The following is a 20935-nucleotide window of genomic DNA, read 5'->3' on the forward strand; positions in this document are numbered from 1 at the left end:
CGAATGATCCCTGCTGTTGTACTTCAAACAATCAGGGAACTTGGGAAGCTGCCCTACACAGTTAGACCATTGGTCCATCTATCTCGGTATTGTTCATGCTAATAGACAGTGGCTTTCTACAGAGTTTTAATGTTGGACTATTTCCCAGACCCTGCTTCTCCATCTTCTTGTTTTTCTGATTTAAGCTCTGCCACCAAGTTGTTGCAGCCCTTCTCTTCTTCTGGATTTTGGAGAAACCCCCTTTAACCTCTTTCTTAGCATTTCACCCTGGTCTAGTTCGCAGTCTGTCACCCGCAAAGTCTGGTGACCCTACAAGATGACTCTCTTTGGTGGGATATATGAATTGGGATCTGGATTTGCCCTCTCCCAGCTGCCCCATCACCAGACTGACCTTTTGCTTTCGCCACAGAAGCTGTGCTGTTTGTAAACATTCTGTGACAGCCTCCTTCGCAGCTAAACATATTTGGTGATTTTATGAGGTTGCGCTGGCAGCAGGAACACAGTTTGCCTCAGTGCAAGGTTTAGCTGATGTCAGCCTTGTGCAATCCGCTTTCAAAATATATAAATTGCAACACAAGACTTCTGGATTAGGATCTCTTTGAATGCGAAGGCATAACAAAATCTGCACTGAGCATTCTTGCCCTAGAACAGCACACACACACATATATATATGTATATGTATGTATATATGTATGTATATGTATGCACCGCCTGTCTGACTGGGTTGCCCCAGCCACTCTGAGGGGCTCCCAACAAAATGTTTAAAACACACCAAAACCTCAAACATTAAAAACTTCCATGTACAAGGCTGCCTTCAGATGTCTTCTAAAGGTCAGATAGTTGTTTATTTCCTTGACATCTGATGGGAAGGCGTTCCACAGGACAGGCGTTACTACTGAGAAGGCCCTCTGCCTGGTTCCCTGTAACTTTACTTCTTGCAGTGAGGGAACCACCAGAAGACCGTTAGAGCCATAGCTGTCAACTTTCAGATTTGAAAATAAGGGATCAGCAGCATAGCTGTCAACTTTCGGATTTGAAAATAAGGGATCAGCAGCCTCACCTGTCCCGGGGACAGTCTATGGGATATCTAACAATCTGGAATAGCAGCGGGAAGCAGCAGGAAATGGCGCTGGAATAAGGGAATTTCCTGCAAAAAAAGGGAAGGTTGACAGCTATGGTTAGAGCTAGATCTTAGTGTCCAGGCTGAAGGATGTGGGTGGAGAAGCTCCTTCAGGAATACTGGCCCAAAGCTATTTAGGGCTTTAAAGATCAGTACCAACACTTTGAATTGTGCTCGGAAACGTAGTGGGAGCCAATGTAGATCCTTTAGGACTAGTATTATATGGTCTTGGCAGCCACACCCAGTCACCAGTCTAGCTGCCGCATTCTGGATTAGTTGTAGTTTCCGAGCCACCTTCAAAGGTAGCCCCCAGTCCCTGTATATGCCTCTGTAAATGCAATGAAAGGAAGGAAGGAAGGAAGTAAATAAATAAATAAAGAATCTGCAGTGTGGGTGTCGGATGTTGCTGGAGATGCAATGGAAGAGGCTCAAGTATGCACCACACAGACCTCTCCTCACAGCTGCTGGAGCACACCCAGCACCACTGCCACAAAATTTCTTTGCACAATTCACCACATGCCTACATAATGCCTGCCAGTTGGTGTTCCTGCTGGGCTATTAATGGGTGCTGGTCATGATGGATATATATTACCTCCAGGATCAGAGGCAGCATGCCTCCAACTATTCGTTGTTGGGGAACATGAGCTCTCTTGCCCTCACGCCCTGCTTGTTGGCTTCCCAGAGGTGTCTGCTTTGCCACGGTGAGAAACAAGACAACGAGCTAGGACAAATTCATACCATACAACTAAAACACACTGGCAGCTCCCCCCCCCCCCCCGGTGAATTCTGGGAACTGTGGTTTGTTTAAGGGTGCTGAGACTTATTTTCCTAACTGAATTACATTTCCCAGAGTTGCCTAGCAAAAGAGATTGATGGTTAAACTACTCTGGGACTAGCAGCTCTGTGATGGCAGCTCTCAGTTCCCTTAACAAACAACAGCAGAAGCAACGACTGCTTAAAGCGGTATCATAGCGCTTTAAATGTATGGTGTGAATGTGGTTCAGTATAAAGCTCTTGTCTGATCCTGCAGGGCTGTCTCCATGTTCAAATTCTACACACTGCTTTGCTTCTTCCCTGACTTCTGTGGGTATCTGGATCCGCCAGAAACCTTCCTTTCTCCTGATTCTTGTGTCTTCTTCCTTAGCGCATGTGGAGAACGAGGAGCAGTACAGCGAAACTCTGGAGAACTTTGGCAACAACCACCTTTCTCAGAACAATCATGAGCTTTCCACGGGATTCTTGAATCTGGCTGTCTTCACCAGGGAGGTGACGGCACTTTTCAAAAACCTGGTAAGGGGCGGCATTAGGTCTGCTTTTCTTTTCCATCAAAGATCTCCACTGCATTCTTCTTCTCAATCCAAATATGTACACCACCTATTTAGAGAGAGGGGATATTCAACCAGACTCGGCACTTTTAATATGGGACCCGCTTCTTTAAAAGAAATGAACATGCCAAAATTCCTTAACCCCTACAACTCCCATAAGCCCCAGTCCAGTGGTTACTGTTGCTCACTAGGGCTACATTTGCAGCCTACATTTAAAACACCATGGTGGGAGAAAACCATGACTTTTTAAAGTGGTACCACACTGCTTTAAATGTACAGTTTGGATGTGGCTAGAGTCTTTTATGCAGCCCCTTTAAAAAGATCTTTATTATTCTGACATTAATGTTGGAGGCTTACAGTCCTCTTTGTCATGCATATCTGATGAGGTGGATTCAGGCCTGCAAAAGCTTACGCCGTAATTAATGCAACTACGTTCTTCAAGACTTTAAGGGAATCTGTTTTAGCCGAAGCAACAGAGATAACTCCCTCTCTGGAAGATGATGCAATTGTGAATGTGGCCATCTTGTTTGGGGCAATAGGTTCCTATATTTCAACCACTGCATGTCCGTAAGGCGTGTTTTCCTTATTGTTGTGTTTCCAGCTATGTGTCCTCTGTTGATGCTGGGGCCCATTATCACAAAGCAGGCTGCTGCTACAAGGTGGTCTGTTTGAGGGAAGGATTTTTATGAATATGGTGGGAACTCTTGAAAGAACTAGGAGTGAGTGAATCTGTCAATTTCTGTTTCAGTTGTTTATTTTTACAATCTACAGTTCAGTTCTCCATTTCCACATCAGTTTGCATATGTGTGTGTGTGTGTGTGTGTGTGTCTGTCTGTCTGTCTCCTCATGAAGATTCATCATCATCTTAGTGAGAATTCATTGTACAAAATACACATTTTTATACAGTGGTATCTCGGGTTACATACGCATCAGGTTACAGACTCCGCTAACCCAGAAATAGTATCTTGGGTTAAGAACTTTGCTTCAGGATGAGAACAGAAATCGTGCTCTGGCGGAGCGGCGGCAACAGGAGGCCCCATTAGCTAAAGTGGTACCTCAGGTTAAGAACATTTTCAGGTTAAGAACGGACCTCCGGAACGAATTAAGTTCTTAATCAGAGGTACCACTGTATGCAGTTTTGCCCAACAGACACAGTTTCGCAAAGCTATTTCCCCTAAGGGAAGCATTTTATTCCATTATTTTCACTAACTTAGGCATTTATATGTGTGCTTACCCTAGTATAATAGGGACGTGGGTGGCGCTGTGGGTAAAACCTCAGTGCCTAGGACTTGCCGATCGCATGGTCGGCGGTTCGAATCCCCGTGGCGGGGTGAGCTCCCGTCTCAGCTCCTGCCCACCTAGCAGTTCGAAAGCACCCCTAAGTGCAAGTAGATAAATAGGTACCACTTTCTAGCGGGAAGATAAACAGCGTTTCCGTGTGCTGCGCTGGTGCTGGCTCACCAGAGCAGCTTCGTCACGCTGGCCACGTGACCCGGAAGTGTCTTCGGACAGCGCTGGCCCCCGGCCTCTTAAGTGAGATGGGCGCACAACCCTAGAGTCGGACACGACTGGCCCGTACGGGCAGGGGTACCTTTACCTTTACCCTAGTATATGCATTTTTGTACATTTCACCGGGTTGGTGATACTTGAAGTACTACGACCTTTGGAGGGTGGCTGTGTTCTGGTGTGCAAATTGTTCTAAAAGTTTGCCTTCAAATGCAAACTCAACTCTTTTCTCACCTGTCCCTAAAAAGGACCATTAGTGTTAGTATTTGTACTGGTTGGGCAGAGGGAGAAGGAACGTGGGCTGCATCTGTGTGACTTTGCTGCTTGTTGCCACTAATGGTGTCTCTTCCTGGCCCCTCCCTCAGCTTCCCCCTTTAACGTAAATCGGAAACCTCTGGGCAGTGGCTATGTTGTTTATGGCTGGGAACTGAAGGAACTGTGCTGTGGGTTCTGTGTGCTAGAGCAGGCTCTGGCTGGGTATGTTTGGTTTAAACAGAAGCCCCGTGTCTCGTATTACAGCCCCCTTGCAAATGTGGAAGGAAAGAAAGAAAAAATAAAGACGTGGAAGGGAAAATGTGGAAGGAAAGAAAAGGGAAAAAAAACCTGTTTGATATGGCCCTAGCACATGAAAACAATGCTTGGGTATGTGCCACTTTAGATTGGGGTAGCTAATATGATGCCGTCCAGATGTTGCTGGAAAACAGCTCCCTGACCTTCCAGCTACTAACCCTAATGGTTGTGGTCTGCATCCATTGTTGGAGACAGTAATGCTTCTGAATGCCCGTTGTTGGAAACCACAGGAGGGGGAAAGTGCTGTTGTGCTCAAGTCCTGCTTGCAGGCTTCCCATAGGCAATTTGGTTGACCGCCTTGAGAGCAAGTGGCTTGATCCAGCAGTCTCTTAGGATATGTTGTTATTTTTCACCATTCTGGCCAGAGTTGATGGTGAACCTGTGTCCTGCTTTAGAGAGGACAGCCCTGTAGGTTTGAAGAAGTGTCCAGTCCCAAGCTTGTGTCACAGTGTTGACTGGCACGGAATGTCAAGAACTAACTCATTATTGTCAAAAGGACACTTAGAAGTTAGGAAAAGGCATGTCTATCAATCCTACACCTCTCAGCTGCCACTAGGTGTGCACCTGATGACCTCAACTTATGTATCTCCTCCACCCAAGCTGCGTGCAAGCAGGCGAAGACTCCATCAGCATGTGACCTTTTGCTCCTCCTGTTTCAGTCTTCTTCTGGTCCTGGGAAACAGTGAAGCAGGAGAGGGTGGGATCAGGAGGAGGAGGAGGAGAAGAAGGTGTGGAAGCCCTTGAGTCTACACCAGCTTGACCGATCTCTCCTTCCTCCTGCTCTTGTTCTTCATTCTCCAATCCTGCCCTTCTGACTCTTGTCTCCCAGCTGTTAGATCCCCCCTGGACAGCAGACTTGAGCTGCTGTGCTGGACAGCACACGGGCCATATGCTCAAAGTCTTATGGTGTGATGGATTATAGTAGTTATTTCTAAATTGGCACACCTAGGCCTGTAACTCAATGACAGAGCATCTCCTTTACATGCAGAAGGTCCCAGGTTCAATCCCCGGCCTCTCCAGCTCAGGACATCTGGCCTGGTGTCCCGTTATAACCATGACCAACCAGATATCTATGAAACACGCAAGCAGGACCTGAGTGCAGCAGAACCTCTCCACTCTTGCAGTTTCCTGCAGTGGTATTCAGAAGCATTTCTGCCTCTGACCGTGGAGGTAGGACTGGGAATGTCCCCTGTCTGAAACCCTGAAGAGGTGCTACCATCCACTGTAGGCTTTGTATTGAGTCAGTGTTTCCTCAAACGTGGGTCCCCAGCTGTTGTTGGACTACAACTCCCATCATCCCTAGCTAGCAGGACCAGTGGTCAGGGATGATGGGAGTTGTAGCCCAACAACAGCTGGGACCCAAGTTTGAGAAACACTGATAGAAGGACCCAATAGTCTGTCGAAGTATAAGGCAACTTCCTGTATTCCCATCCCTATTCATATTCAAACTTTGTTGTTGCATATGTGGCCATCCTATGACTACTCCTGCCTTAGGCAGACCCAGCATGCTGATGCAAAACGGTGATGTCACAGGAGTGGCTGTTGCCTTCTGTAAAGTTCTTTGAACAAGACTGGTCCTACCATGAAGCAGAATTGAGGCAGCCAGAAATGCTGGTTGTCAGGGAGTGGCAGCAAGGTCCTGGAGGTTACAGAGCCTGCCCTGCACTCCCTAACCTAGCTGCCCACCCTTGGGGGCAGCGGAGGAGGATGCCTCACTAGGAATACTGTTCTGCAAGGTTCACCGAAACAAGCTGAGCACCCGATAGTCCAGGAAGGGCCATAGCTCAGTGGTGGAGCATCTGCATTTGCAGGCAGTATAAGGCCGATTCCTATGCTCTTCTTCTTCTTTTTTTTATAAGATATTTATTAAGGTTTTTTAAAAATATTACAGTAGAAATGAAAAGGAAAAGAGAAAAATACAAAATAAAAACAGTTAAAAACACACATATTTTCAGTTACTTATTTTCCTTTAGCTTGTTTCCCGGACCTCCTCATACCTCCCTTTTTTGTATTCCACTTCAATTTATTGGTTCAGCAAATCCTTACCATTAGATTTTAACCCATTTTATAACCCTTTTTTAAATATTCTCTTAAAGCATTACAGCTAGAAACCGCTTAATTACTATCCAACATCATTCTATCATTCATTAATTTTACAATATTTCTGTAAATAGTCTTTAAATTTCTTCCAATCTTCTTCCACCGACTCTTCCCCCTGGTCTCGGATTCTGCCAGTCATTTCTGCCAATTCCATATAGTCCATCACCTTCATCTGCCATTCTTCCAAAGTGGGTAGATCTTGTGTCTTCCAATACTTTGCAATAAGTATTCTTGCTGCTGTTGTAGCATACATAAAAAAAGTTCTGTCCTTCTTTGGCACCAATTGGCCGACAATGCCCAGAAGAAAGGCCTCTGGTTTCTTCAGGAAGGTATATTTAAATACCTTTTTCAGTTCATTATATATCATTTCCCAGAAAGCCTTAATCCTTGGGCACGTCCACCAAAGGTGAAAGAATGTACCTTCAGTTTCTTTACATTTCCAGCATTTATTATTGGGCAAGTGATAGATTTTTGCAAGCTTGACTGGGGTCATGTACCACCTGTATATCATTTTCATAATATTCTCTCTTAGGGCATTACATGCCGTAAACTTCATACCTGTGGTCCATAACTGTTCCCAGTCAGCAAACATAATATTATGTCCTACGTCTTGTGCCCATTTAATCATAGCAGATTTCACCGTTTCATCCTGAGTATTCCATTTCAACAGCAAGTTATATATTCTTGACAAATTCTTAGTTTTGGGTTCTAACAGTTCTGTTTCTAGTTTTGATTTTTCCACCTGGAAGCCAATTTTCTTATCCAAATTATATGCCTCCATTATCTGATAATAATGAAGCCAATCTCTCACTTTGTTTTTTAGTTTCTCGAAACTCTGTAATTTCAATTTGTCTCCTTCTTGTTCCAAAATTTCCCAATATTTCGGCCATTTGGCCTCCATATTGAGCCTTTTCAGAGCTTTCACTTCCATCGGTGTGAACTTAAAATCAGTTTCAGACGATTTATTGATATACCACCCACTCTGGTCGGTCACTGTGAGAAGAGGATCTTGAGTTAGGTGGCCCATTAAAAAAGAGGGAAAGAAATTGCTGGATTAACAAACTGAATTGGAATACAAAAGAGGGAGGTATGAGGAGGTCCGGGAAACAAGTAAATGTAAAAGAAGTCATGAAAAGACTGAGTTTTTTTTAACTGTTTTTTCTTTTTACTTTGTTTTATCTTTTTTCCTTTTGTATTTTGTATTTTTCTTTTTATTCTTAAATTTTTCTTTTTTATTAATGTGATTCTTTCTTTGTGAAACTACAATAAATATTATTTAAAAAAAAAAAAGAGTTAGGTGGCCCATTGGCCTGATCCAGCAGGCTCATCTTAATTTCCTTTTTTGTGTTATGCTCTAAGTGGTTTTCATACTGTGAAATCACAACATATATATATTATTATTTATATACCACTTAATTCTCGAAACCTCTAAGCTACATACATAAAATACTCATTACAATAGTGATATAATCAGATGTGTTGCTCTGTCCCAGTTCCTGCCACTTGATCCAGAAGCTGCAGTTAGTGCAGCTCTTTTTTGGTGCTTGCTAAAAACATTCCTTTTGTGACAAGCCTGCCGATCAGAAGGCCTATGCTCTTCGGAGCTGTGCTGTGGTTTCTTCAGCTGTGCCTGTAGCACATCTGTACTTGATCACAATCTACAGCCGTGGTTCCATTTTGCTTATTCTGAGTCAGCATGTCAGTGGGTGGCACTGACTTGGTTTCATGTGTAGGTTCTTCAGCACAGCCACATAAAACTTGCAGGGTGGGTTTTCTTTATTTTCTTCTCTCCTTGTTTTCCCTCCCAAGAGAGGTTGGTCTGAGACTTAGAATCATAGAAACTTAGAGTTGGAAAGGGACCCCAAGGGTCATCTATTCCAACTCCCTGCAATGCAGGAACCTCAGGTGAAGCATCCATGACAGAGGGCCATCCAACCTCGGCTTAAAAATCTCCAAGGAAGGACCTCTCGTGGGAGTCTGTTCCACTGCTGAACAGCTCTTACTGTCAGAAATGTTTTCTGAATATTTAGTCGGAATCTCCTTTCGTGCAACTTGAAGCCATTGGTTCAAGTCCTATTCTCCAGAGCAGGTGAAAACAAGCATGCTCCCTCCTCCATGTGACAGCCCTTAAGATATCTGAAGATGGCTGTCATATCTCTTCTCAGTCTCCTCTTTTCCAGGCTAAACATATCCAGCTCCTTCAAGCACTCCTCATAAGGCTTAGTTTCCAGACCCTTCACCATCTTGGTTAACCTCCTCTGCACACGTTCCAGCTTATCAACATTCTACTTAAATTGTGGTGCCCAGAATTGGACATAGTATTCCAAATGTGGTTTGGTTAAGGAAGAATAGAGTAGTACTATTACTTCCCTTGATCTGGACACTATACTTCTGTTGATGCAGCCTAGAATAGCATTAGCTTTTCTTTCTTTCTTTTTGCTGCTGCATCCCACTGTTGACTCATGTTAACCAAGACCCCTAGATCCTTTTCACATGTACTGCTAGTAAGCCAGGTGTCCCCCATCCTATATCTGTGCATCTGGTTCCTTCCTGCCTAAGTGCAAAACCTTATGTTTGTCCCCATTGAAATTCATTTTGTTAGCTTGCACCCAGTTCTCCAATCTGTTAAGGTCATTTTGAATTCTGATTCTGTCTTCTGCGGCCTTTGTAATTTTGTAATTTCATCAAAAATGTAAGTTTGTAATTTCATCAAAAATGGAAATCAGATTGGTCTGGCATGAATATTTTGGAGAAACCCATGCTGGGTCTTAGTAATCATAGCATCCTTTTCTAAATACTCTCAGACTGACTTTTTGGATGCTTGGGAGGTAGTCCTGTAGGCTGTCAGGTCCCCAACTGAACCAGGCTTGTTTCTTTTGCCTCTGGTCATGTTACGGTTTTGGCCATGTGAGTCTCTCACCTGACTCCCCCCATCCGCTTTCCTGCTGTGGGTTGTGGCTTTTGCAAGGCGGGGAGAAAGGGCTGACTTGCCTGTGGGTTTTGTGGCAGTGGAGGAGTAGATGTGGCTTGTGGGCAGACCAGACATTTTTGTGCCTTGCAGCCAACTGAGGCTGCCCTGGAGTATCCTGCACAGGGAGAGGCTTCTCTTGCCATAGGACAAATGGAGGAGGTTTAGCATCTCCAGTCTCTCCCCCCCCCCCACCTTTGCCACTGTTTCCATTTCTGCATGCCATCCCAAATATGTTCTGCTTGAGGGGTGGGGGAAGAAGAGCAGGAAACAATATTTATCTTAGTTGGAGTGAGGCTTGCATGGTCCAATAAATAAGATTCCCTTTCTGGACCTGCCTCTGCAGATAGCAGGGTTGGGGAACCCCAGACACAAACCCCACCAGGCAGTGAGAAAAAATCAGGGGGGTGGCACAGAAGGGCAAAGCATATTTCTAGTTATGCATGCTGTGTCTCACATGCTAAGATCTCTGAAAAGAACAAGTGTTAATGACAGGATTCCAGCAATACAGGCGGGAAATAGGGGTGTAAGCTCTTTGGTTTTTGGGGGGCCCTCACCCCCTGCCCCATCTTGTGCCACACATGTTCCCCAGCCACACCCCATCTGCCCAAGCTGTGCCCCCACCAGCCCTGATTCACACCTGGTTGAGTGCATTTGCTTGACTGGAATAACAGAAGCATAGAATTTTAGGCTTGGAAGGGGGACCCCAAAGGTCATTTAGTCCAACCCCCTGCAATGCAGGAATCTTTTGCCCCACATGGGAATGTGCCCTTGGACTCCGATAATGCCTTTTGCTTGCCTGGATGGAGGACAGAGAGGTGTGCAACGGTGTGAAAGAACTAGCCTAGCGTACAAAAGTAATTTTTAAAAATTCGTTGCTCTGCCTGCTTTTGTTTCTGGCCCCAGCCACCGCTATCATGTGGCTTCTGGGTGTTAAGTTGTGGGTGAACATATCAGACGACACAGCGATTCTTCAAACAGCTCTTGTTTATTCACAGGCCAGAACAGAACTGAACTGAGGGGTTCAGTCAGCCTGCTTATATAGAGCTCCAATACAACGTTACTGTAACAACTTTCTAAAACTATCCAATCACTGAACGTCACTTTTGATCCCTTATTTGCATAACTATCTACAGTATCCCCCTGCTGGCCCAGGGTGAGAACTTCAGTACATAACACTGGGAGACTGCCCAGAAGGTCATGTGACCCAGGCTGTAAAATGTTCCCACCTCTGGCACATTTGCTGCATGCTTTGGAGGGAATAATGGGACCGTGCATCTTCTCTGATGTCCCTGTGCCCTGCAGGCCCCAACTCCTGTTAGCTGTGAGGGCTAAAAGGGATGCCTAGATATGCACGTCGGACCACACTCTGTGACAGAGATGGGGAGCCATGGCCTTCTGGATATTGTTGGACTCCCATCATGCTTTGCCAGTCGCCATGCTGGCTGGGGCTGATGGGGATTGGAGTCCCAATGACACCTGGAGGGCTGCAGGTTATCCAGCCCTGCTGTACAATAGTTGGAACTTCAGAGCCAGTGTGGCATACCAGTTAGAGTGTTGGACTAGGACCTGGGAGGCCAGGATTTGAATCCCCGCTCAGCCATGAGGCTCTCTGGGTGACCTTGGGCCAGTCACTATCCCTCAGCCTAACCTCAGCCTAACCTCCCTCACAGGGTTGTTGTGGGGAGAAGAGTTATGTACACCACCTTGAGGAAAAAGTGGTATGTAAGTGTAACAAATCAATAAAGGGCGCATACGTTCCACATCAGATGATAAGCCTGCATGTGTGTAGCTCTGCATATAGGGCATTCACTGAGGGAATGTGTCGGGCGCAGGGAGTTATTTATCTCTCCCAGCAATGTTTGGCGTTGGCGTGAAGGGGCCTCCTGCACATACTGATGTACGCTTGTAGAACTTCTGCACATGAAGGGAGTGGCATGGAGCCATTTGACACACATGCACATTGAAGTGCACAGGGCCCCTGCGCATGACTGCCAGCTGTGGGTGGGTGAGGCCAGTGTGCAGAGATGGTGCTGTACACAGCATGACACCCACCCACCCCCTCACCCATTCCTTTTAAGACCTGAAGGACTTTGTGAACTTAAACTGCGAACATTCATTCACTGAGCGCAGCTTCAGAATCCAACAAAGGAGTCTGGGTTTTTCTTCCAAATACAGTTCTTGGAATTCCTTGGGGGAAGCTGGGAGGTTTTCTTACCAAAACTGATCTAAAAACCCATATATAGCAAAAAGAAAAGAAAAGAAAAAAAGGCCCTGTGTGTGGGGGGGGTGTTTAAAAATAATGGCACGAGCTTGATTAAACTTTTGCTTCAGCTTTTGACCGAGATTTGGTTCCCACGTCTGTGTTAGAAGCTGAAATAAAAATGCATTGGGTAAAAAGCCCTGCCTAGCTGAACACTAATGGCTGCCTATGTTTTTATTTGTGGCTCTTCCAGGTGCAGAATCTCAACAATATTGTCTCCTTTCCTCTGGACAGCTTGCTGAAAGGGCAACTTAAAGATAGCCGGCTGGTAGGTGTCCTTTAAAAAGTGCGTATGCATGGTGTGTGCTCAAGGGTGTAGTTGGGGAAGATGTTGTTCAGTTTCTGTTAATTGATTCTCATGGGAAACTTGCAGATTCTGGCTTCAGACAATTAACTCAAGGCAGTGTCAATTTACTCTTGGCAGAAAGCCCAGGTCTGCTTGACCTAGAAACTACTTACTCTGATTGGTTAACGACCAGCACTCAACTCTGTTATCTAGGGATGGCTAGCACAGTTTGATGTGAGGTGTGTTAGGAGTAGAAGTGCTGTGTATGGTTATGAGAGAGAGAGAGAAAGAAAGGATTTATTTTGCTTTTATTTGTATGCAGAAACTCTGCTGGTTTTATTTTTCCTTTTAATAAATCCTGTAAATAGTTATGCTGAGTCTAGCTGACTAGTCATTACTGCCGCAACTAGCTTCTTTGCTGTGCAGGAAAACTCTGCTACGTTTGGGCTAAAGCCAATAGGGCTATGCCTGACACTCCAAAGTTCCATGAGATGTGTCCAGACAGAGGTGCCTGGGCCCATGGTTTGATGTCCCAACACATTGCTTGTTCTGTTGTGCCAGTGTCTTGACAAACGCACTGAAGAATGGAAATATCACATAAAAAGCACCTGCAAAATGTGTGCAGTTTAAATGTGGTCTTTTCTTTCATCCTTAAGAAAAAGGAAATGCTCAAAACAGACTTATGATGTAGCGTCTGTGTAATTAAACGAATCGGGATGCAATTTACTGATTTAGTATATTGCATTTATACCCCTCTCTTATTTACAAAAGATCCTAGGGTGGCTAACGCTTCTGTGATTAAAAAAGAAAAATACAAAAATGAAATAGACTTATTTAAAACATCTTAAAAACTGTTTAAAAATTCCTAAAACCAAGAAACCACAAACATCTAAAACAAATTTAAGGGCAGATGTAACCAAAGTTTTCAGCAGGTGTCTAAAACTGTACAGTGATCGTCCTTGCCCAATATTAGCAGGCGGGGAGTTCCAAAGTATAGGCTGTTGCCACGCTAAAGGAACGGCTCCTTTCAAACACAGAATGAACATGGCAAGACACTTGCAGAAGTGCAAGATTGCAAGAAGTGCAATCTGCAGAAAATTCTGCAAACTGGAGGAATTGAGTCAGCACGTATGGGATAAGGCGATCCCTTAAGTAATCTGGTCCCAAGCCGTTAAGTGCTTGATACCTTGAACTCAGCCCAATAGCAAATAGGCAGCCAGTGCAGATTTTTGAGCATGGATGTGCAATATGCTTGAGTCCTTGAGAGTCCCATGGACTGCAAGAAGATCAAACATATTCATTCTTAAGGAAATCGGCCTTGAGTGCTCACTAGAAGGACAGATTGTGAAGCTGAGGCTCCAATACTTTGGCCACCTCATGAGAAGAGAAGACTCCCTGGAAAAGACCCTGATGTTGGGAAAGATGGAGGGCACAAGGAGAAGCGGACGACAGAGGACGAGATGGTTGGACAGTGTTCTCGAAGCTACCAGCATGAGTTTGGCCAAACTGCGGGAGGCCGTGGAAGACAGGAGTGCCTGGCATGCTCCGGTCCATGGGGTCACGAAGAGTCGGACACGACTAAACGACTAAACAACAACAACAACAACAACAACGTGCAATATGATGACTCTCGCTCATGCCAGCAATCATGGTGCAGCATTTTGTACAAGGGAAGCCGCACTTGGGGTGCACTGCAGTAGCCCTGCCTTGAATTGGACCGCTTAGCCCACCCTGCTAGCAAGTAGACATTATATTATGCAGAAAACCCAGGGCATGCTGCTTTTTTATTTTTATTTTTTTTAGGGGAAGACTGTATCAGAAAATGTTTCTGTGATGTAATGAAAGATTGGTAATAAATTTAGCATATTCAGCTAAACCTCATAATAGTATATCATTAGGGTACAGTGGAATTGCACACGTATGCATATTTTATTGGGAGCATTCGCCAACTGAGCTGGACGGGACTTTCTTCTGCATAACTGTGCAGAGGAGCCAGCTGCCGGTGTCCACAGTAGCTGTGGAGAGCCTAGATCTCCTGAATTCATATTTAAATTCCATTTACGTGGCTCCATACCTATACAATATATTTCTTAGGATATTAGCACAGTATTTTGTAATCTGGATCGGTGCCAGGAAAGTGTCACTTTCTCGCTTTCCATCTCTCAGTAGGGACAGGCGGGAGGAGGAGGAGGAAGTGAAATGTCCCAGTGATACCCACAGCACCCCCTCAAAAAATGTGGACATCAGTAATTGCAAGGAAGTGAGCAGGCAGGCAGAGGAGGGATGGCTCCATCTCCCTCTCTTCCTTTCCTCAACCCCATTCTGGGATTTTACCAGCCTTTGGGCATAGACTCATGAGCACCAGAAACTTGCTGCTTTTCGTTTTCTTTTGATGAAAGCTCATTTTAGCAGTTTGCTGATTGCACCCTTGCAAGGCACCCTTGCCCAGGTCACAGAACAATAGTTCTCTGTGGCTTGGGCCATGGAACACAGGAAGCTGCCTTGTTGTTTAGTCATTTAATCGTGTCTGACTCTTCGTGACCCCATGGACCAGAGCACGCCAGGCACTCCTGTCTTCCACTGCCTCCTGCAGTTTGGTCAAACTCATGCTGGTAGCTTTGAGAACACTGTCCAACCATCTCGTCCTCTGTCGTCCCCTTCTCCTTGTGCCCTCCATCTTTCCCAACATCAGGGTCTTTTCCAGGGAGTCTTCTCTTCTCATGAGGTGGCCAAAGTATTGGAGCCTCAGCTTCACAATCTGTCCTTCTAGTGAGCACTCTGGGCTGATTTCCTTTAGAATGGATAGGTTTGATCTTCTTGCAGTCCATGGGACTCTCAAGAGTCTCCTCCAGCACCATAATTCAAAAGCATCAATTCTTCGACGATCAGCCTTCTTTATGGTCCAGCTTTCACTTCCACACATCACTACTGGGAAAACCATAGCTTTTACTATACGGACCTTTGTTGGCAAGGTGATGCCTCTGCTTTTTAAGATGCTGTTAGGTTTGCCATCGCCTTTCTCCCAAGGAGCAGGCGTCTTTTAATTTCTTGACTGCTGTCACCATCTGCTGTGATCATGGAGCCCAAGAAAGTAAAATCTCTCACTGCCTCCATTTCTTCCCCTTCTATTTGCCAGGAGGTGATGGGACCAGTGGCCATGATCTTAGTTTTTTTGATGTTGAGCTTCAGACCATATTTTGTGCTCTCCTCTTTCACCCTCATTAAGAGGTTCTTTAATTCCTCCTCACTCATGAAGCTGCCTTATGCCTGGTCAAACCATCTGCCTTGGCATTGTCTACAATGGCTGGCAGTGGCTCTCCAGGGTCTTAGATGGGGGCACTCCTGGCCCTACCAGGAGATTCCAGGAGCTGAACATGGGACCTTCTGCATGTAAAGTAGGTGCTCCAGCAAGCACCGTATATCGGCCGCATGCTAGAACTTTTGAGTGGGGAATCCTGCTATGTTTGTCCTTCCCTTCCTAAGCCTTGTTTCCTGGTGTATTCTCCCCAGATGCCTGGTCCAGGGGAAACTGGCAAGACTGGAAAGTCAGCTTTATGCTATACATTTCTGTGTAGTAGACTGTGCCACGTTTTTTATTGGGGAAGAAATGGTGTGTTTGGCTTTTACAACCCCTCCCTCTTAACAGCTCAGCGCAGTTGGTTGCTACTGACTAAATAATCGCATGAGCACTGTTCCAGAGTATTTTTCATTCTCATGTATATTATATCTATTCAAAAAAAGATTGGTTAATGAAGAAATTACATATCTTTCTACTCACGAGTGTTGAACTCATTGGCTGATGAAGAATTCAACGAAACAGTAGTTGTTATCTGGAAACACTGTTCAGCAGAGTTCAGAGTTGGACATCGGAATTGGACATTTGCTGATTATACAAAACTTCACAGCTTGCTCTCCGCTGGGTAAAGTCTGCCACCATGATTCATTTAAGGACTTTCAGAGACTTCAGTTTGTTAGTTTTGATGTTTTGAATTAGTCCATAAAGTTTTTCACATTGTAATTGTTTCTGGCCATCGTGTTGCTTTTGATATTGTTTGTAGCATAGTGGTCCTTCTGTGGGTCTGCCTACCAATGCAGCTCATAGGGTGGTAGTGATGCTCTGTGCATGTCAGGGGTGAGATCCTGCCCCCCTCTGAAATACAATTTGCTCATGCATGCAAGGGGAAGCTCCTCCCACCAGAATCTAGTTTTCTTTTCCTCTCCCTCCCCACTGCCCCAAATCTATACCACTGCGGTGGTGTGTTAGACTCTGACATGAAAGACCTGGGTGCAAATCTCCACTCAGCCATAAAGCTCACCGGGTGGCCAGTCACTGCCTCTAAGTCTAACCTACCCCACAGGGTTGCTGTGGAGATTATATGAGGGGAAGAACCACGCATGCCACCTTGAGCTCCTTTTCCCTTCACATCACACCCTGGGATCCAGTTCAGCAGCCTTTTCCTTTGACACCTGGGCTCAGAGCAGAGTGACGTCATCAAGTCCTGGTCTGTGGTGCAACCCTGAAGGCGTGGGGTGTTTGTTGAAATAGCAAGCCAGAGGCTGCAACTGCAGATACGCCGTAAATCTCCTTGACTCCTGCCTTTTCCCTTCTCCTGCACAGGGAACCCTTGAGCTTTCCCCTCTTGTCCTTCCCTATTGAGGTAGGCTAGCTACTTCCAGTGGCGTAGCGTGGGGGGTGCAGGGGGGGCCGGCCGCACCGGGCGCAACATCTGGGGGGGCGCGCTCGCACTCGCAGCTCTCTGCCCCTACCTGGCTCACTCACTCTCTCTCACTGCAGTGCTGGCTGTGCGAATCCGATCCGAGCCGCTGGGTCGCCGCCCACTGTGGAGGGGGTGGGTGCCAGGCGTGCGGTGCGGAGAGAGAGCGAGGGACTATCTGGGGGAGGGACAGTGCAGCGGCCGCCCAGCGCAGCGCTGAGCGCGGGAGAGAACCACACCAGACCAGACCAGGCAGCAGCAAGATGAAGCTGGCAGCGGCGGCAGGTTAGGGGTTAGGGGGCGCAAATTACTTGCCTTGCCCCGGGTGCTGACAACCCACGCTACGCCGCTGGCTACTTCACACCTCTTTCACACCATACATTTGAAGCACTTTGATACCACTTTATAAATGGTCACGGCTTGCCCCCCAAAGAATTCTGAGAGCTGTAGTTTCTCAAGGGTGCAGGGAGTTGTTAGGGAAAACCCCTTTCCTCCTTCTAGAGTTGCAATTCCCAGAGTGGTTTAACAACCAATCCCTCTTCACGGGGAACTCTGGGAACTGGAGCGACCCTCTGGATTGGTTGTGAGGAAGAAAGCAGGAAGTTGGGTGCTGACTGAAGGTGGACTGAAGTTGGGGGGCGGTTCTCCACTTGCCCTAATGGTCCAGCCTCAAACTTGCTTTTACTTTCCTCTTTTGCATGACTGGTGCTATGTTGACAAAGAAGCCTGGATAGCTCAGCTGGTTTGAGCGTGGTGAGCAAAGGTTGCAGGTTCGATCCCTGTATGGGGCAGCTGCCTATTCCTGCACTGCAGGGGGTTGGACTAGATGATCCTCAGGGTCCCTTCCAACTCTACAGTTCTATGATTCTGTGATTCTATCTCCACTTGAAAAATTGAGCTTGACTATGTATGTATGAACAAACAAACACCCAGGCTGTTTTCTGCACAGTTGCCAAGTAAGAAACCAGCTTGGTTCCGAGCAATGAATGCAAAAGGCACTGGCGTTAGGGAATGATGCTTAGGCGCTTGAGGCATTAAAAAAATAAACAAACCCAGACTTTTGTTTTACTAAGCTCTTACAAGAATCCCTTAGCACTCTCCCCACATCCACTCCCCATAGCAGAATTCTGGCTCCAGGCCTGCTGAACAGATGCCCTTTCTGTCCCATGGCCAAATGGCCCTACGGTCCAGAAATCAATTGAAGTGCAGAGAAGCGAAGACTTGGATTTTTCAGCCTCTGGCCTGGGGAATGCTTCTGTTGAGACGGCTTAACAGCTAGCAACTTCTCCTTGCTGTAATCAATATGTTCTGCTTTCCTGGCATTGGCAGGAGGAAAGGTTTTGGTGGCTCGGTAGGGGGTGGCTGCCCCCTCGTCCCATCTCTCTCTCCCCCCACTCCACCTTGGGGACTCCCCTTCTAACTCTGCCCCCCTCTTGCTTGGCAGGATTCCAAGAAGCAGATTGAAAAGGCCTGGAAGGATTATGAGACCAAAGTGTAAGTAACCCCTGCTGCCTCTGGCTCATTTCCCCATCTCCTCTCAAACAAAGGTGTTTTGTTGTGGGTTCAGCGGCATGGGAGGTGATGGAGCTGGCGTCAGCCAATGAGATGACTATTTATTTATTTTTGCTGCTGTGCTGTCCAGTACCATTCTGGTGGCTGTGCTAGAACCTGTAGCTTGCCAGCAGAAGGTCCTCAGGTTCAATTCATGGTGTTCTCCAGGAGGGACTGGAAAACACTGTTTTCTGATATCTTGAATAGCTGCTATTTGTCAGCATAAATCAGAGGTGGACCTGTGGACCCTTCACATGCTATTAAACCACAACACCCATCCCCATTAACCATCGTCCTTGCTGGCTAGGGCTGGTGAGACTGTTTGGGGACACCAGGTTGGGCAAGACAGTTCTAGGTCCTCTGAAGCCTCCAGATTCGACTTGGAGAGGAGGATGAGATCTGCAAGGGGCTGTTGGGAGTTGTAGTCTAGCAACATCTGGAAAGCTGGTTTCTCCATGGGTAATACTGAGCTAAATGGACCAGTAGTTTGACTCTTATGTTTCTTGCTCTGATCTCCATTATATTTCTGCAGGGTCTCCCCCCCCCCCCAATAAAATAAACAGAAAAGTGTTTAGTTGTTGCATTGGTCCCAGAGGTAACTAAATGGGCCACAGCAGTTGCATACCATGGGTGAATTTTAAAAAACACCCCTACTTAACACGTGACAATTTTCTGCTGCCATGTAGCTGCTTGCTTGCAGCCTGTATGAATACAACTGCAGTAGGATCACCACTTATGCACCACCAAGGTAAAAAGGATAGAAGACACATGCCTGCATAGAATTGCATGCTCTAATTTGTATGTATGGGTGCCAATTTAGAAATAATTACTATTATGTAATTAGACATATAATATATAGTGCAGCCTGCCTTAACAGGAAAGGCTGTGAGTTGTGTTAGAACATAAGAAGAGGCCTGCTGGATCAGGCCAAAGACCCATCTAGTTCAGCATCTTGCTCTCATAGTGGCCAAACTGGATGCGCCAATGGGAAGCCCACAAGCAGGGCATTGGGTGCAACGGTGCTCTCCCCAGTTGCATTCTCCCCAGCATCTGGCATTCAGAGGCACACTGGCTCCTAGTACATCTAGGCTGGTGGCTGTCGCAGGCTCATACACAGTCGCCATCGTCTCTAAACCATGGGTGTGGTTGGGGATAGGGAACCTGTGTCCCTCCAGATGTTGTTGGACTCCAACTCCCATCAGCACCCCAGTCAGCACAGCCAGTGATCAAGGCTGATGGGAGTTGTAGCTGTTGCATTATCTTTGGCATTCCTCATTCCCCTAGAGCAAAGATGGAAAAGGAGAAGGAGCGAGCCAAGATATCTGGAGTCATTCAGGCCGAACCATCGGCTGCAGAAATCGCCGAGGACCTGCAGAAGGAGCGCCGCACTTTCCAGCTTCAGATGTGTGAGGTAGGAACTCCCTGAAAATGATGGTGTTTATTCCTCCGAGGACTGGATGCCTGACCCTGACAGCAAAGCCTTGGCTGGGCCCTGTGTGGGCATAGCTGCATAGGTGCTTGGGGTTAACTGGCCCTCAGCAGCTACTTAGGCCCTTTGGCTCAAACCTAAAAACTCTGGGAAACTTATTTGATACTTTCTGGGCTGTTCGTTTGACCCAGGAGTAGAAAACCTTTTTTCCCCCAGAGGACACCTTCATTTGAGGGTAATCTGTTGGAGCCTGGATGTTATTGGTGTATTGTTATCATTATATTGCTATTTGTTGCACTTACTAGTCCCTTTCTAAAATGAAAAAAAAACCTCAAAGCCACAACAAAAAAGTAGCACATAGATTAAAACCGATATAAAATTGAAACAAAGTAAAAGCTAAAAACACATTCATATTTATAGAAAAGGCACTGGAGGAGGCCACAGATATCAAAACCCCTGCAAATTAAAGGCCAAACGCCTGGCAGGGGAGAACACAAAGCTTTTGCCTGGCTCCTAAAAATAGATAGTGATGGCACCAGTTATGCCTTCCAGGGGGAGAGTGTTCCATAAGCAGGGAGCCACCACTGAGAAGGCCTGTTCTTGTGTTGGTTCACATGGGGAGAGGTAGTCCTTGAGTATACAGAATGCGCAGAGAGACCAATATAGCTACTGTTCTGGAAAGCAAATGAGAGCAACTCCTTTCTGACTTTAGTGTGCCTCCTAAACACACAATGCACGCATGTACACATGCCTACAAGTTTGTTCCTGGGAGCCTGAGGAAATACCTTCTTTTTCACAAATCACGCATCCAGGAAAAAGGAAAGAAAGTTATTTAATGGGGGGGGGAGAGAGAGATGTTAAAACTGGTGGGAAATCCATTTGGCCTGGTGGGACACATCCTTATCTCCCATCCCCTTCCACAGGGCCAACTCTGAGAGGTGGGCATGGCCATCTCAGACATCATGATGGTGTCAGGTGAGTGATAGGTGGGTGGTCCCTCCCACTTCTCAAAATTGACACACAGCGGGGGGGGGGGGCAAGGTCTGCTTTGCCACCACATTCCCTGGAGGGTGGGGGACATGCTGGCGTAGTAGCCCCAAGC

At 46.3% G+C, this 20935-nt stretch overlaps 1 protein-coding gene across 2 annotated transcripts in view; it reads left to right on the top strand.

Moving 5' to 3' along the window:
* The window catches only part of ASAP3 (ArfGAP with SH3 domain, ankyrin repeat and PH domain 3), a 70491-nt gene that overhangs the window by 20096 nt on the left and 29460 nt on the right, over nt 1-20935 (top strand). For both annotated transcript variants that reach the window (XM_081015731.1, XM_081015732.1), the window contains exons 3-6: nt 2265-2410; nt 12046-12120; nt 18298-18347; nt 19689-19815. In XM_081015731.1, the coding sequence (XP_080871857.1) occupies nt 2265-2410; nt 12046-12120; nt 18298-18347; nt 19689-19815 (398 nt within the window). The remainder of the gene's footprint in view (nt 1-2264; nt 2411-12045; nt 12121-18297; nt 18348-19688; nt 19816-20935) is intronic.

Source organism: Podarcis pityusensis (assembly GCF_964106645.2).
Source record: "Podarcis pityusensis genome assembly, chromosome: 8".
NCBI classification, from domain to species: Eukaryota; Metazoa; Chordata; class Lepidosauria; order Squamata; family Lacertidae; genus Podarcis; species Podarcis pityusensis.